At 43.9% G+C, this 18,651-nt stretch overlaps 3 gene segments (V, D, J or C); all 3 read right to left on the reverse strand.

Moving 5' to 3' along the window:
• Positions 1 to 3,529: 3,529 nt before the first annotated feature.
• On the reverse strand, positions 3,530 to 4,180 carry LOC110540194 (immunoglobulin heavy variable 3-23-like). The segment is given in 2 exon segments: positions 3,530 to 3,858; positions 3,957 to 4,180. Coding segments are annotated over 2 exon segments (375 nt in total).
• A 5,635-nt stretch (positions 4,181 to 9,815) lies between these two features.
• LOC110540197 (Ig heavy chain V region MC101-like) lies at positions 9,816 to 10,487 on the reverse strand. The segment is given in 2 exon segments: positions 9,816 to 10,342; positions 10,423 to 10,487. Coding segments are annotated over 2 exon segments (573 nt in total).
• A 6,810-nt stretch (positions 10,488 to 17,297) lies between these two features.
• On the reverse strand, positions 17,298 to 17,830 carry LOC110540195 (immunoglobulin heavy variable 3-23-like). The segment is given in 2 exon segments: positions 17,298 to 17,626; positions 17,723 to 17,830. Coding segments are annotated over 2 exon segments (375 nt in total).
• Positions 17,831 to 18,651: the final 821 nt, after the last annotated feature.

Below are 18,651 nucleotides of genomic sequence, written 5' to 3' on the forward strand. Positions count from 1 at the left end.
TGTGTTTTCAACCCCTGGTATTCCGAGAGTCATCAGGAATCTTAGGCAGGAAGGGGTTCAGGGCTGTTGACAGAGGCTTGTGCCGGGAATGGGAGGCCCGACCCTGCGGTCAAACCCTCACCCCCAGCCACCTGGGGCACCTGTCCCTTGAGCTTTGTGTGCTGTGATTATAGTCTTTCATTTCTGCTACCCCCTCTTCTCTGCCTTTCACTCCTGATGACCCCTTTCTGGCCTCTTATATTCTCACATCTCTTTCCTTCCCTTCTTCCCCATGTCTTTCATTTTCCCTTTCTTCTTTCCTACCCTTCTTACTCTCCCTCCTTCCCTTTCTGCATCAATCAATCTCTACTTTCTTTCTGGCTTGGTGCAGCAGGTACCTATCACTGTGTGTGCATGACTGTAATGGCCATGGCCATGGTGCATCCATAACACAGCACCTCACTGTGTAGCTCCTAATCTTGCTCTCACATTACTTCCTGCTGTCTTCTGCTAGGTTTCTTGTGCTTCAGCAGCTATGACAAATATGCACAAATATGGCAAATACACTGCTCTCTGAACATCACATGGCCATTGCAGACAATTCACAGTAACTATGGCTCCTTGCACAAGACCTGAAAATTTGAATCTGGTTAAATGGTGCATGAAGAAAAGAGGAGAGGAAAGAATAAGAAGATACTTTTTCTCGGTATTTATGGCAGTTATGGGCCCTGCTTTAAATTTCACATATTTTATGAAGAGTCCTCTCTGACCAAGGCAGAGAGCAATGCTAATCTATGGGTATAAACAGAAATATTTAGAAGACAGTTTAACTATAGGTTCCTGCGCAAAACATTAGTAATAGAATTCCTCATAACCCTGTGGTTTTGTACTCTAGAGTTTTGTTGACTTCTGTGTTCTAATTAAAAAAAAACAAACAAACAACAAAACATTGAAAAATGTTAGGCTTAAAGCACACTCAATTTTGTAAGAGACTGATGATCTCAGGGAGGATGCGGCACGGGCAGCCCCTCGTCTCTTCTCTTCATGCTCCCTTTAACCAGATTCGTGTTTTCAGGTCTTGTGCAAGGAGCCATATTCCCTGTGAAGTTCCTTGCAATGCCTATGCGATGTCCAGAGGGCAGCATCTCACATTGCTCATCTCCATTCTCTGGCAATTGCATTCTTTCAGCTCACTTCTCAGTGAAGTTCCTTGAGCCTTGGTGTGAGGGAAAGGAAGGATCAGGGAGGTTGGGGGCTCTGGGAGGTTTGATGTAAATATCCCACCTATGGACAAGCAAGGATCACTGTTTATTATCAGCCGAGGACTATCATAGACTCTGGATTCTGGGGCATGGAGAGTCATTTTTCTTTGGGGATGCAGACATTGGTTGGCTGCTCTTGTTCCACTGAATGATTTTACACCCATGTGCATATGGGGACACTAAGTGGACTGAGTGAGTTATAAAGAAGAGGATATGAGGTTGGAAGATGTGATGAGAGGGCCAGATGTGGAGGAATTGTTGGGAAAGAGTTGGGTATGGATATGACATTGTATACATGTACGATACTTAAAAGAAAATAGAGACAAGATGAAGAAAGTGTCCCAAATACAATAGGTTATTGAAATCCCATCACCATGGAACATTAAAGGCCTCCCACTCCATTGTTCTGAGGAACAGCTGGTTCACCAACAGTCACTTTCCTTCCACCACACACTGAAGTTCTTTAAATCCGGTTGTATCCATGAAACTTGGATTCAAGCCCACTTACCCCTTTTTCTTCAAGAGCTTCATGGGCCCAGGTAACTATAACTACAGAAATAGGCACACCCAGAAGGATTGTGAGACTTTGAGGAGAACACCCATTGAACTTTGGCGAGATAGGAGAGTGAAATGAGAAGATCTGGGAACCACTCTTCCGTGTTCACACTTCTGATGGTTGCACTAATGTCCCCCAAAAGCTGTGATTTTGGCTCTGGTTCATTACTTTCCTTACTAAGGACAGTTTTAATGACTCATTTTGGGCCTTTTCTTCCATAATGGCCCTCACTCCACATGGCTGGAACAAGTGTAACAGTTCTGCCAATTTCTATATATGTCTAAATTTTGTGTTACAATACTTGGAAAACCATCAGAAGATACACTTGGAAATTCTTGGAATCCACAGTCAGTTGAACTTCAGCTCATTTTGATTGATCAATTGAACTCCATGATCCCCTACTTTGATTTTGGGAGCAGCAGCACAGCTCTTCAAATCAGCATGCGACTCACCAACTGTCTCAATATTTCCTTTCCCTGAACATATAGTCACTCTAGTTTAAGAATGTTTATCCCATGGGAAATCATGGAAGAAAAATCAACAGCAACCCCTTTTGTAGTGCAGCTGGCTTCTTTGTCAATAAGATTTGGAATCTCCTTCCTCAAGCTATTTGGGTCCACAAGACAGTTCAGGTGTGGAAATTGGTTGTGGGGCTGTGCTTCTCTGTTGGTTTGATTGAAGATAACTTTTAATTCATTTTATAGGATTTTTCTCTACTTATAGAAAGTGAACAAGATTTCAGGATTCTTCCTAACTGTGTAATCAGGTAACAGCATTGTCATAGCACTGCACGAGTCAGAATATTATGCCCTGTTGTTTTGGTTTGCTGTGCATTTGAGCAAATACACTCTGCTTTTGATGACTAAAGGCTGTCACTTGGCTGTTGCAGCTCCAGGATACATTCAGACACATTATAGTTGACCAGCCATGGCGCCCATTGCTGGGCTTGTCTACAGAGATGAAGAACATCAATGCTCCCAACAATCCTGGTAACCCTCTAATCATCCGATTTGTACACTGAAAGGCCTGTTCTCTGTCTGTATCATCCCTGTTTGGAGGTAGATTTTATATAATAAGACAATTCCTGATTCCCATTTCTCTGATCCTTTGAATTGTTCATCAACACTAAATCGTGTAGTTATTTATGTCACTATGTCTGAGTGTGAGTACGGTTACTATTTCTGGTCACACAGTTACCTGTGAGTACAGTCCTGTGGCTGTTGGAGGTTTGTCATCAAGAGAGAATCTAAATGATGCTAGTTGGTCAGTCTCCTCCATGAATATGATGCTGAAAACTCTCTCCAAAATTTTCTGGAGGTTTTCTCGCAATATTTAGACACTATTATCAATATGCACTTTACAGGGATCTGCCCATGGAAAGGACAAATTGAGAAGGAAGAACACAGAGAGAAACAGACAGGCATTCAGAAGCAGAGAGCGACAGACAGGTATAGACACACAGAGAAAGACAGAGAAACACCATAAAAATAAATGCAAAATACATGCCACACAGGAAAATAAAAAGTTCGATAAGATTTGGACACTTCAAGGATTCCTATACACTATAGTTGTAGAGAGAATCCCTATGGACAGGCCGGCCAAACACAGAACTCAACCCTCCATGTCCTCCAGGACTCTCTGATCAGGCTGTAACTGTCACCCAGAGCTCTGTGTGCTCTCCGCGCCCCCTGCTGGTCACGAGCGCCCTGCAGGGAGGTATGTGTCTGATCTCTCAGTTATATTCACTCACTGTGTCTCTTGCACAGTAATATGTGGCCGTGTCCTCAGACTTCAGACTGTTCATTTGCAGGTACAGGGAGTTCTTGGCATTGTCTCTGGAGATGGTGAATCGGCCCTTCACGGCGTCGGCATAGTAGGTTGTACCTCCACTGCTACTAATAGCGGCAACCCACTCCAGCCCCTTCCCTGGAGCCTGGCGGACCCAGTGCATGCCATAGTCACTGAAGGTGAATCCAGAGGCTGCACAGGAGAGTTGCAGGGACTTTCCAGGCTGCACCAAGCCTCCTCCCGACTCCACAAGCTGCACATCACACTGGACACCTGCAAACAGAGACTGATGGTCAGAAATTGTCACACACACACACACAATAATTTTTTCATAGTCACATAACAGCCAGAATCTCATTTCCATTAATTACCTTTTAAAAGAAAGACAAGGAAAATCCAGCTGATCCCCAAGTCCATGGTGAATGGTCTGTGGACAGTGGTAATCACTGAGTGTGAAGACCTGGGAATCCAGGCCTGGGCTCCTCTTCCAGGTCTGCAGGGTCAGGGCAGGGCTGGTTTTCAAGGGCACAGAGAAGCCCTATTTGCATGTCTTCCTGCTGTAGCTGCTCTGGTGTTGAACACAACCAGAAGGCAGTGCTCAGAGCAGATATAAGGCATTGAAGACATTGCTGTCAGTTATAGAATTTTACAAAGTATGGTAGTTTCATAACCTCCGCTCAGATGTAGCCTGTGGTAGCTCAGTAACCAATTGATTTCCCAAAGTGAGGGGAAAAAGGACTATGTCTAACGGGAACTCAATGACTGGCTCTTTGATCTCCCCACCCTCAAGGGAGGAGCAGTCCTGTTAGGCCACAGAGGACGGCTTTGCAGCCAGTCCTGAAGATACCTGATAAAACAGGATCAGATGAATGGGGAGGATGTCCCCCCCATCAGTGGACTTGGAAAGGGGCACAGTGGAGATGAGGGAGGGAGGGAGGGACTGGGAGGGAATGAGGGAGCGGGACAAGGCTGGGATACAGAGTTAATAAAATAACTGATAAGAAAAAAATAAAATTATAAAAAAAAGAATTCTTCCTAATTTATTTAGATCCCTTTTGGGCATATACACAGAATTTACTGTTTTCCTACTCCCCCTTCTAATATAATGTATTATTAAATAGTTGCACACATAATTGCTTTTGATGCATGAGCTTAGGTTCTCCTCCTGTCTGGACTGGACATGGCTTCTTCCTGATGTGGATGTTGGAATGGACACGGTCACTTCTGCAAGGTGATGTCAGCAGAAATCATTATCTGTGATGAGAACACTTGGGAATTTTCTGAATTTCACTGGTTTGTGATAGAATGATGTCCTCAGCCCTCAGAGAGGCTTGCAACTGAGACATTCCACGTCCCTGTCTGTCTGTCACTCAGAGTTTGCTACGGAGACACACTTCCATTAGTGGCAAACTCTCTTGTATTGTTTCCTGAAGTTTTTTCTCTGTTATTTCTTTTAAGTCCTCCCTCTACCAATTTCTTTTTGTATCTTTACTCCAGGACACATGTGAATGTCTTTGTTGTGTTAAGCTAGTTAGTTTCCCCCATTTAATATAATCAGTATAATCGGGGCTTTTGATTGTTTTTAGGATGACTTTTTTCTCTTATTCAACCCGTTATCTCGTTTCCCTCCTACTCTTCTCCTTTCTCTCCCCTCATCTCACCTTCAATCTCACATCACCATATTCCCTTGTTCTTAGGTCCTCCTTGTCCCACACTTACGATGTGTCCCCTGCTAGGGTTCCCTTTCTGGTTCCAGCACTTACAAGATAGAAGTCAGAACTCCTGACGCCCACAGTGTAGGCTCTGCATATGACAGAAACAGGCAGAGTTTGTCCTTTCAAATCTTTGTGGTAGTGTCATAACACTTTTTAGTTCCATTCAAGTTCCTCCAGGTCTCAGAGAACACGGAGCAAGAGGAGGTGGAACGGGTGTAAGAGGTGGAGCATGGGAAAGAGTGCTGGGAGATAATGTCTTGTGGACATGACACATCTATTACATTCATAACTCACCACGGATGTTGTCTGTGTAACCCCTGAGACAAAGTCAGCCAAATCCTAGTACAGACCATGTAAATTACTTCCCAGCCTCATCTATTAGTCAGGAGTTGTTGTAGGAAGATAGTTCCAGGAGAAGGAGAGTCTGTCCTTTGGAAAGTTTGGTCATTGGCAGGTTTTCTGTTCTGCACTGCTTGGCTTCACACACATGCACATAAATGCAGCTTTCACTGGGCTTAAAAATATCATGATGTTGTAAGTGATTTGTGATGGTGAAGATACGATGGGAATTATAAGTATAAATAGGGAAGAGATTGATCATATTTGATTGCACATGTGTAGATTATAAAATTCCTCAAAATGAAGAAAAGTAGTGCCTACTCAATGGGAGAATGAATTAAAGATAATAAATTCCCAAAGGAAATACTTAACAAGGACTCTGTTAAATGTGAAATAACTGTGTAGACAAGGCTGGAAACCCTCAGGCAAAGACTGGTGATGAAGGTTTTTAACCACACTTTATTTCAAGTGCTACATTGCAGTACCGTGATAATAGAGTCAGCATGGCACCAGCACAGACACAGACATGCATAAAGAGAGTCTGGGAAGAGACAGAGCCCTGAGGGTTGGAGGATGCTTGTGCGGGTGCCAAGGATACAACAAGGTTCAGCAGGGTCACCACATGGGCTCTCTTGAGCAAGTCTCAGGTAGAAGGCAGGGCATTGGGGTGTAGATGAGCCAGCAGAATAAGTGCAGCTAAGACATGTTTTTATGCCCGGGCTTGGAGAAGAGCACAGGGGCCAGGAGGGGTGAATATTCACTACAAGGATTTTCTGGTCACATGAGCAAAAAGGGTTCCTGAGTGGTGAAAAGGTAACTATAGAGACTCTTGACAGAGAGGACTTGGGAGAAAAGACACAGAATATTGGGACAGTGGCAGGTGGAGCTTTGGGAGATTTTTAGAGTATGTGTTCTGGGAGTTAAAGCTCAATGTCTTTCATTATATCTGTCTCCTGGCTTAGTGTCGCAAATGGAGGGCCCTTAGTAGCCTCTGGGTGTGATTTGGGGCATCCTGAACAAAAAGGACCAGGAGGAGAAAAATAAGATACTGGATGGAGAGTGGGTAGGGAATTTGCAGGGTTGATGACTGCTCTTCCCAGGTCTATATTGGAATGATAGGATGGCATGTAATAGATTCCCGACTCTTGGAGACCCAGGCCTTGAGAAAGCTAAGACTTCAATATACCATCCATGATTTTAGAAAACCAGGGACAGGAGAGTCTGCTTCCTTTATAAAACTCCATTCAAGCGGGGAAAAGCCAGGACAACTCATTGAGAAAGCATAAACATTGTCAGGACATGTGCCCTAAAGAGGCTCCCATATTCTCAGGAGGGAATATTGACAGGAACTCCAGGGAGCTGGTGAATGTCTTACTATCTTTCAATACAGTGGTGCCATCAGTGTTTACTTGCTTGTAAACTCTTCAAGACCTAGGTCAGGATGCAGAGGTTACAGTATGTACTATAGCCTCTGGAATTACTGCTTAGAAACTCTGACTGATGTACCTTCTGTCCCCACTTTTACTCAAGGACGAGTTCCATGCTGATGACACATGTGAGAAGGAGCACAGGGCTGTGTGATCAGAAGCAGCATTCATTGAGGGTGTCTTTATGTGAATTCACACCTCAAGGCTCAGAGAGAGAATCTATCAGTGAGAGAGGGTGTGACTATGAGATCAAGGAGTGAAAATAGAAATGTAAAAGTATTTTAAATGAAAATGTCAATTGCTGTCATCAGTGCCTACCCAGTTATGAGACTGGTTGGTCACATGGTCTGTATTTGTAATTCTGTGAGCGTCCTGCACCTTATTTACCAAGTCATAGCAGAATCAAGCAAATGTTGATAGGGAACAGGATTGGATTCCTTTTCCCAGTCTTTACAGCACTTCTTTTCATTCTTCCTTTTTCATAAATTGCTCTAATTTCTTTCATTACAAGGCAATTCATCATTTAGAATATAATTCACATTTTGTTTGTGAATGGAGATGTTGCCTTAATTCAACCTCTTCTGGCCACATGCACTGACCAAAAAGAAGGATCTCAATTAGAGGATGGAAGCCAGGAAGATGTACTCTAAGAAAACATTTTATCTATCTTCTCTTTTCCCTGATCTATGTGTTCTCCTGAACACTCATATTTCAGGCAACTGATGAAAATAATGTGTTCTTGAGAAGAAAAATGAGATGGCTGTGTTGGAATACTTCAGTTACTCATATTATAAAATATCATCATCACAGGGCATATTCAAGAAGAGAGAGTTTCAAGGGCATCTCTGTCCTATTGGTACTTCTGTTCTACTTCAGAGGAGCATCCTCATCTGTACTGTTTGTTCAATACTTTACTTACAACAGTGAGGACATATGGGTTACCCTGTAGCACCGAGTGTTAGAAACTCAGTAACACGTTGTGCATGTTCTTGGTCAAGAGTGAAGTCATTACGAAGTGGAAACTCTAAATGTTGGCTCTCACATATTTCAGGTTCACCCCAGTTTTGCAAAATGCTTCTCCCAGCTCATCCCATTTCACAGCAGCCATTTGTGCTGATCCGCAGCCTGATCCTGGATAACACGGCAGTGCATGCTCTGCATTCAGCTAGTGTGCAGCTTTCCAGTTTACTGTTGTTCATACAGATCTCAGGGATCCAATATTCTGGTCAGCCTGGCTCCCGGAGCTGCCCACAGTCAACACTGCTTCTCTGAAAGACACTTCTCTAGCTCACACATGAGATGAAAGCTGTTCAGTCAGCATCAACAGAGAGTCAGAGCAGTAATCCTGGGAGCTTTTGTACACAGCAAAGTCACATGCACTCCTCACTGACACACACATGCATACACACACACACACACACACACACACACACACACACACACACAGTTAAACTGTTATAATTATCAACTCAGTTGCCTATGTGAAGCTCTATGGACCAAGCCTAGAGCTGACACTGGCTGGGATTTGCACACTGATGGTGGAAAATCTGTGGGTAGAGGATACACACAGTACACCTGTAGAGTAAGCACTACAGTCAAATTTCATGTGCAACATAATTTATACCAATATGCAAATTATTAAAATTAAAATCTTGATCAAATTGGATATAAAGACGGTGGAATAGAGTGAGGTGCACAAATATGTTTAGTTGCTGAGTGGGTCAGGTCCTCTGGGAGGCTCCAGCCCCCACTGCCCCCACCTAGCTTTGTTGCAGCTCTTTAGGCTGGTGCAGACACTTGTCCAGCAGGATCTCTGCAGCATGGAGCCACTGTGTCTATTGCTTGTCCCCTTGAAGTGAAGAGAGAATTTGGTTGCATGGCACTTCCTGCGGGCTGCAAACAGCATGATCCTGCCTGGGGCAATGGCGGGCAGCTGGTGCTGAGGGCAGGGTGATGTGCAGCTGTCTGGAGCTCACCCAGGTCCTGGCTCTGGACATGTGGCCTGGCTGAAGGAGCACCCTGGACAGCAGAAGGACATGGGGGATGAAGAGTGGATCACTCTCTGGACTGAATTGTCTCTGGTGACTTCATGATCAGTGCTGCACTTGGAGGCTTGCGGAAGCCTGTGGTTTGTGCTTCCCTTGATGGCTTGATGATATCTGTGGTCTGTGTTGGCTGCAGGGACCATGCTGAGGTCTGCCATTTTTGCTTCTTCAGGAGAGCAGGTCCTGTGATCTGAGCTATTACTGGGAACCATTTGTAAGTCCATGATCTATGCTGCAGGCTGCTGTGGGCAAGGAAGCTTCTTCTGCAGTGACATCAAGGGGTTCTGTGACAATGTCCCTACTCTCTGCCACAGAAGAAACAGCCCAGGGAAGAAACTATTGAAGAGAGTCCTTAAAATTTGAGATAAAGACGCTCTCTTTAGGAATATCATTAATTCATGGAAGTGGTGGTTTCTCTGTCCATGTGCAAAAACAAACAGGTTGAATTACAGACCATTCAAAAATGGCAAAGCTACTGTTGAAAAACATGTTCATATATAATTATATGTATTAAATAAAGTAAATATACATTTATATGTAAATATATATAAACACATAACTATATAAGGAGATATATATGGAATATATAAAAGGAATGTGCTCACTTGTCTGTTAACCAGAAGCAAATGGTTAGCTTAGAGGATGTGTGTGAAATGAGAAATGTTTAGAGTGTAAATAAAATGCAAGTTTAATAGAATCTGACACTACAGTGAGGTTTCTAGAGGATTTTCTTGACTGGAAGAAATATCAGCAGGTTCTAACACTGAATACAGGGTCATGCAGCGTAGACCTGATCTTCCTAGAATCAAAGTGACCCTCACTGGTGCTGAGACTTCTCTGTTGGTCCTCATCGCCCCCTGCTGGTCATGAGCATCCCTACAGTGAGGAGGTTTTTGTGCAGGCTCACACTGGAGTTCCCTCACTGTGTCTCTGGCACAGTAGTACACAGCTGTGTCCTCAGTTTGCAGATTGTTCATTTTTAAGAAAACTTGGCTCTTGGAGGTGTCCCTGCTGATGCTGAGTCTGGATTTGAGGGCTGAATTATAATCTGTGCTTCCACCACTCCATATAACACCCATCCACTCCAGACCCTTTCCTGGAGGTTGGCGAACCCAGTGTATACCATAGCTGTTTAATGAGAACCCAGAGACAGTGCAGGTGAGAGACAGGGGCTGTGAGGGCTGCACCAAGCCGGGTCCTGACTCCTTCAGCTGCACCTGGGACAGGGCACCTGGGGACAAGCAACATCAGGTCAGTCACACATCTCACAGATGACAGGCTGGGTCCCTCCTGATGCCCTGAAACACTTACAGCTTGGGAAGGTCACCAGGCAGAGGAGCAGCACCAGGACAGCCATGCTCTCAGGGAGGCTCAGGGAGAGGAGATGGGGCTGCCCAGGTAGGCCTGGGCTTTCAGCCTGAGCCTGAGGGCTGCTTTGCATTGGGGGAGGATCCTGAGAGGATAAAGGAAGCCCAGGGCAAGCCTTCAGATTTCCTTCAGGGGACTGAGATTTGCCTTGTGCTTCTGAGAGCAGCTGGTGACCAAGAATCAGGAAGAGTTTTGCATGTGTGTGGATTTCCAGGTTCATATAAACTTGAGATTGACTGATTCACACTATGTAGTCTTCAATGAGTCCACACACATGCTGTGCAGTCAAAAGGAGACAACATACCCTCAGTGTCCGTTATATCCCTGTAAATTTCAGCAGAAGCTTTAGTCATGTGATACACGTTGGCTCTTACGGATATGAAATGCAGATAAAGAAAAAAAAACATAAAATCCTTTCTCTCGGTGTCAGTGGAGCTATTCTTACTCATATCAGTCACCTAGAAAATCCACGTCTTGAGGAACAATTCACAACCATTTTTACAACTTACTAGAAATGTTTTTTTCTGAGAGGAGACCGAAGAGATTGCTTTTGCTGCCATGTCAGTGGCCTCAGAATATTCACTTGTCCGCTGAGAATCACCAAATCTAGAGACTAGTCTCACTACCTCCTGATTCATGCGTATCTGTCTGTCTGTCTGTATGAACTTTTATATCACTCCCTTTCCACTTTAGAGCAGGAAACATAATAAAATTAAGTTCTTCATTTAGTAGTTTCTTTGTTGTTTCTATTTTCATTTTTAAGGCTTGAACCATTTTATTAATTTCCTTCATGTCTTCGTGTTTTCCTGTATATACTTAATGTGTTTATTCATTTCTTTCACCTGTTTGCATTTTCCTGTATTTCTTTAAGTAATTTATTTATTTCCTAATTAAATGGTCCTGTTCCTATGAATTTATTTTTCTAGATTTCTTTAATGGAGGTATGAGTTTCCCTTTTAAAGGCCTCTATCATCTTGATAAGCATTTTTTTTAACGGTATTTGACTTGTGTTTAAGTTATGTTACAGTATCCAGGGCTGCTTGAGGTAGAATCAATGGTAGATATTCTCCCACTCCAATTCGGTGCCTGTGAGTCTATCTGGGACACAGACACCTGAGGAGCATCACAGGCTATTCCCTGAGATCCAGCAGCCAGTCCACAACCTACCCACCATTCTGAGGAGAGCTGCTGCTGGAATATCCAGTTTTCTACACCCCCCTAGAAACCCGGAGGGCCACAGGGACAACCAGATGGCTAAAGACCAGAAGAGAACACAATACACAACAACAAGAAAACACAGGGCAAATCGGCAGCACCAGAATCCAGTTCTTCTACCACAGGCATCTTTCCACAGCAACAGAAAACTGACTAAGAGCGAAATTGGTTACAGGGAGCAGAGAATTGCTGTGACAGGTCTGACCATGCTGTTTATTGGAGGAACATGGAAGACTCTTGTACATTGGATTAGAAAATCAGTTGAATGCTTTAAGCAGGGCCACACTAGTAGATTCATGGAAGACAGTGCTGAGAGCAAATTGAACTGAGATGGCCCAGCAAAAGTAGAATGTTTCTGTTTTCTTCCCTCTTTCAAAATATCTGCCTGAGGCTAAATTGTAAAGTTTTGTCTTAATGGCAACAGCAGAGGAGATTTCAAGACAGCATAGTATAGACTCTACTGTTTTGATATTATTGGCAACTCTTAGGAAGATTTGAAATGAAAAGGAGCAAGCTGAGCAAGGAAAAACACAAAATGTACAGTATGTGAAAAAAGATCACCAGGAAGTGTAAGTGAACTGAGTCCAGTTGTTAAGGAGATGAAGATTTAAGGGAAAGCCTGATGCCAAGTGCAATAAACAGATCATGACCTGGGGACAAGACCTCATCAAGTTAAGCTTCCAACCTGTGAAAAGGAATCAAAGAAAAGCTTAAGAAGCCAAGGAAGCCATCCACAGCAGAAAGCTGGTGATAATGTTGGAAAAGGAGGCCATGTTCCAGCCCCAGCAAAGCAGCAGGTTTGGGAGCTTCAGCTCTGTGGTTCTGGCTTTAGAGCCAAGTGACAAGAAAGGGGTTGTGGAAGCTTCCTCCACAGCTAAGGAAAGATGCTGAGGCCAGACATGTGTCAGAGGTCTCACTGCATGAGGACCTAGAGGGGCCATTGCATGCAACTAAGAACGTGAAGCCCAGATTGTGTCAGAGACCCTACGATACTGGAGATTCCAGAGCCATGGGACACCTGCCAAGGAACGCTGAAGACTGGGTGTGGGTCCAGCCTAAGAGAGATCCAGCCTAAGTGTGTTGCATCAGCAAAGGGAGTTGCAGATCTGATGAGCGCTTTTACATCAGAAATGCAGATGTAGTTTGGAGATTTTTTTGCTTTGGTCCAGTATTTGCTCTCCCTGCTCCCTTTCCTCCTTTTGGAATTGTAATGTATTTTCTCAGCCATTTAATGCTGATGTATTTGATACATTTTTGATATTTATTTTACAAGAGGTTACATTTAAAAATTGTTTGAGTCTCATAAAAAAACCTCTGAACTTTGGAGTTTCAAACAATGTTTAATCTGAAGTAGACTATGTGGACTGTTGAAGTTGGACTAAATACATTTTTTTTTCATTATGATATGGCTACCAGCCTCTGAGGAACAGGGAGTGGAATGTGCCTTGAATCAGAACAGCCACAGATGCTCTAATATTTGAATGCCTATTCCTAAAGGAGTGTGAAAGGATTAGGAGGTGTGACCTTGTGCAAGTGTGTGTGGTCTTTGGGCAGAAGAGTGTCACTGGTTTTGAAATTTTCAAGGCCAACCCAGTAGCAATGGCTCTATGTTTGTTTTTCCTCTTGCCTGTAGATTTTGAAAATGATCTCTTTGTTCCTTCTCAAGCACCACCTCTGTCTGCATGCTGCCATGCTCCTGCCATGAACATCATGGGTGAAACCTCTGAAACTATAAGCAGATACCAATCAACTTCTTTCTTTTCTAACAGTTGTGGTCATGTTGTCTCTTCAAAGCAATAGAAGACTGAGTAAGATGGCACTAAGGAAAATTCTCAAAGGATTAAAAAGGTAATTTAAAATCTAGTAAAAAGGGAAGCAGCTAAAGGGATGTAGACTTCAGACTCTATCTCCCAAGGACGCTAGGTGGCAGAATGTGCACAGAAGAAGTGCTGAAGCTGGCCAAGCCTGGGTCTTCTTTCTAAGCCCCTACCCACGTTATCTACGCTCCTCCCTTTCCTGGCCACTTCCCACCAGTCCAATACAAACCGAACTATAGTCTACGATGGTCAGTGCTGCCCATAACTGCTGAGATCATAACTGCATTTCTGAGCCTGAAACGCAGTCACACCCTTCACACAGGTGTTCAGCTCTGTCCTCGTTTGTAGGCATCTCATTCTCATGATGTTGTGACGGTATCAATGCTACAAGTTTTCAGATACAATGAACGAATAGATTTGTTTATTCACTCAGATCCATCAGCTAGACAAACATACAATTGAAATCTCAAGCAATGAATGTTATATCTTTAAACTGTTTCTTTTTCAAATCATAGTTAATCTGAGAAAGTGAACACTGCTCTCTGTTTGAAAGCAGCAGGTGACAGAAGGGTTCTCACAGATGGAGTGTTCCTAGTCCTCCAGCCAGAGTCTTCATCCCTGCAAAGCAAAGAGGTCACATTATACACTGGTCATCTAATGGGAACCTAATTTGTCGACCATGGCTTCCTTCCAAGGTAAGCTGAAACCCACTGAAGAAAAGCCTGTTCACTCCATACGTGTCTCAGATTAATCACTCTAGATCTGTGATGAGAGTTCCAAGACTGTGATAAGTGTGAACTCAGTTCTTTGAGCTTCTCATTCAATGAACCAATCTCTGCAGTGACACTGGGGCAGAGCAGGACAGGGAGGCTGGATTCCGTGGGACATCTGTGCCTCAGGGACTCCTTCCTCACCTTGCTGAACCTCTCTGAGAATGAAATGAAACTCCTGACACCCCTGCAGCAGCCAGTTATCCATGACCAATTACCTCCTCTCTCTTTCATATACCTCCAGAGATAGCTATATGTTCCTCAAAGAGGACACAAATCTCATATACTTTTGCATTTTCTGTATCGCTGTACATCAGAAATGGAAGTCAGGTGAGGAAGTGGAGCAGGGCAGGAACCTGGATGCTGAAGCTGATGCAGAGGTCATTAGCAGAGGCATCAGGGCTGTGTTCCAGACATGTGTGCTCCTCATTTACACCACAGAGGAGTACAGGAGATTAATGTGGGCTGGATGCAGGGCTACATCCCAATGTTCCTGCCACCGCAGTCATGATGTTGTACAGTTTCCGTATTTGGCTAACAGTATATTGGTCCTCAGGGTTTTGACAATGGAGAACTGTCTGCTATAACTTGGCAGCAGATGCCCTCAGAGTTTGGCCACATCAGGAGCCTCCTTCTTATGAGATACATGATTCTGTCCTTGCTGGCCATCCCTGGGTGTGCACAGGAAATGAAACAACAATTAAAAATTCTGATTTTAGGGTTATCTCTTATAGATGTGAAAACCAGACACACAAATCCCTGCAGTTTACACACTCTTGTGACATGACACCACGTTGATGCTGCATTTGTCTACAAATAGGATGCTGTGAACAGTGACTGGGAGCAGACTGAAATGACCACTGAGAAACAGAACTAAAATAAATATTAGTGACGAACACATTCTGGGACACTGGTGGCTGAAGAATGAGCTTAGAGTGGACAGATTCAAGCCAGGAAGATGGTATCTGTGATAAGGCCTTTGTCTTCTGAACAACTCAGCCATATTTTAGAAACACAGGGATCTAGGAGCACCTGACTCCTCTCTTCCTCTGCTGTAGTGCTGCAATCTTCCACCTGTGTTCTCAGCTTCCCCAGGCTCCTCCCTCTGCCCTGCTCTGCAAGGATGCTCATCTCCTTCACCAATGTACAGAAACTACAAAAGAGGTGATATTTGGCTCCCAGAACATCCATAACCAAACATCTCAGAACCTGTTGACCAAGGTCTTTTGGAAACTGAGAAGAAATCATAGAGATCATCAGTTTTCATTATTAGCCTGTCTGGACCTCAGTTTCCAGTGAGCACTAGTCTCCAGTCATTCCCTCCTGCAGCTGTGGCTGGGAAGCTGTTGTGGACCTGATGTTGAAGCCTCACATCCCTGTCAGGAGCATTGTCCTCACATGGGTAGATGAACTTATTGATGGCAAAGCAGGACAGAAGAGGAAGAACCATTCCAGCCACAGAGCAGCTGTAGCTCCTGCCTGCATCATCCAGATCACAGGTTTGAGCACAAACCTGTCTTTCTGTTTCTCTCAAACACACAGGACAAGGGTGTGTTGCACCCACAGCTATGCCATCACCCCAGATCAGACAACTGCATGACAACCAGACAAATACAGATCATTTCCCAGGTGTCATCACGCTTTGACTGAACAGTCAGCATCCCCTGGATTCCAATGCACACCAACATTTTTATAGTGACTCCATCCACGTGTCTCCACAATACCATTGAGAAGAATGCTCTTTTCTGTTTCTAGTTGCCTCACTGGACTACTTCTGAGCCTCAGATGAAGATTCCCAACTCAGAATGAGCCCCAGTTCACTTACATACTCATTCAGGACAGCTTTGCAAAAAGACCCTTCAAAGCCTGGAAAAGGAATTAATATTGTAAAAGAAAAATCCTTTATGCTCTTTACATTCTGGGGAACTATACACACTAAATCATAACAAATAAATAAGAAGAAGTAAAGACACGTTACCTGTGGAGTGGGTTGGGAGCTGTTAGCAGCTAACTGCAGCTCAGTGAGAATCACCAGTTGCCTTGGCCTCAGGTCTCAGTCCTGGAGCCTCACACACGTTTATTACCAGCACCACAGCCGCTCAGTGCTGGGTCTGCTGGTTCATGATGATGATGAAAAGACTGACGGTTTTCTGTGTTCAAAGGTCACGGTCTGCCTGATTTCAGTATTGGCTCTAACTTGACCCCCACACAGTGCTCTCACCAGGGATTCTTACTGAATCTCCACCCTGAGTAGGTTTTCACAATCTCATGTGTCCTTTGCTTCTTTAGGATGGGCTCAGATCCCTAGAAAGACTCACTTTTACCCTTGTGATGCTCTGAATTTAATCAAGTCAGAGTTTATCCTACATTTAAAAACCTATACTGGAGCTGTGGAAAATGCTCTGTCCTTCAAGTTCATACCACATAAGAACACGAATCTGTTTTTAGTTCTGCACAACTACAAAGAGAGGTAGGTGTGGTATCAATGAGTAAACAGAGCTCTGGGACATGGAGGCAGTGTGACCGGCCAAGAGACTAACCAGTAGGTACGATGCAGGCCAAGTAATGGAACTCAGTTCAAAATTATTCTGTAGACTTACAGAGTAAGACATCTCATATCAATATGCACACACACACAAACACACACACACACCAACACAAAGGAATAGACAGAATACACAAAGGCTGACTGAGACAGTGAGACAAAAACAGTAAGACATGGAGACAGAGACAGACATACAGAGAGAGACAGAGAGAAACACTATAACGAATAAAAAAAAAACACATATCACAAAGAAACAGAAAGTTGAATGAACATTTGGACGCTTCATGGATTATTACCCACTATACTTGTAGAGAGAATCCCTGTGGACAGGCAGGCCAAACACAGAGTCCAGCCCTTCATGTCCTCCAGGACTCTATCAACAGGCTGGAACTCTGTCACCCAGAGCTGTGTGTGCTCTCAGCGCCCCCTGCTGGTCATGAGCGCCCTGCAGGGAGGTTTGTGTCTGAGCTCTCAGTAACATTCACTCACTGTGTCTCTTGCACAGTAATATGTGGCCGTGTCCTCAGACTTCAGACTGTTCATTTGCAGGTAGAGGGTGTTCTTGGCATTGTCTCTGGAGATGGTGAATCGGCCCTTCACGGCGTCGGCATAATATGTGCTAACACCACCATTACTAATCCGTGACACCCACTCCAGCCCCTTCCCTGGAGCCCGGCGGACCCAGCTCATGTAGTAATTACTGAAGGTGAATCCAGAGGCTGCACAGGAGAGTTTCAGGGACTTTCCAGGCCGCACCAAGCCTCCTCCAGGCTCCACAAGTTGCACGTCACACTGGACACCTGCAAACACAAAGAATACTGGCTAGAAAACTGTCACCAAAACAATTTCTCTTCTCATGTCCACACAGCACACACAATCTCATCTCCATAATTGACCTTTAAAAATAAAAACAAGGAAAATCCAGCTGATCCCCAAGTCCATGGTGAATGTTCTGTGGTCAGTGGTAATTACTGAATGTGACACCCTGGGAATCAAGGGCTGGGCTCTTCTGCCAGAGCTGCAGGGTCAGGGCAGGGCTGGTTTTCAAGGGCACAGAGAAGCCTTATTTGAATGTCTTCCTGCTGTAGCTGCTCTGGCATTGGACCTGGAGAGAAGGCAGTGCTCAGAGCAGATATAAGACATGTAAGTCATCGCTGACAGTTAGAATTTAGCAAAGCATAGTTGTTTCATTTTCACATCTTTTGGTCAACAATTCTTCATACTTCATTTAGATGGCTTTTGTGCATATGTACAGAGCATGCTTGGTTTCCAAACTCGTGCATGTCTTTAGAATAACCATGTTATTAAATAGTGCCACACCTAATTATGTTTCTATAGAGGAGCTTAGTTTCTCCCACTGTCTGGGCTGCACATGGCTTCTCCCTGATGTAAATCTTGGACAGGGTCACTCCTGCAAGGAGATGTTAGCAGAACTCATTACCTGTGACTAGAAACCTTGAGAATTATCTGATTACTCATTAGTATAGTATGATGTCCTCAGTCCTCATAGAAGCTTGCAACTGAGACATTCCATTTCCCTGTATTTCTACCGCTCAGAGTTTGCTATAGAGACACACTTCTATTTGGAGCAAAGTCACTTCTTTTTCATTCTGAATCCTCCCCGTTATTCCTTTTAAGTCCTCCCTCTACCATTTTCTTTTTGCATCTTTATTCCAGGCCACATGTGAATGTCTTTGTTGTGTTAAGATGGTTAGTTTCCCCCATTTAATACAATTAGTATAATCTGGGCTTTTAACTGATTTTAGGATGACTTTTTTTTTATTTTTTATTTTTTTATTCAACCACTTCTCTCGTTTCCCTCCTG

Source organism: Meriones unguiculatus, chromosome 7 (assembly GCF_030254825.1).
Source record: "Meriones unguiculatus strain TT.TT164.6M chromosome 7, Bangor_MerUng_6.1, whole genome shotgun sequence".
Lineage (NCBI taxonomy): Eukaryota > Metazoa > Chordata > Mammalia > Rodentia > Muridae > Meriones > Meriones unguiculatus.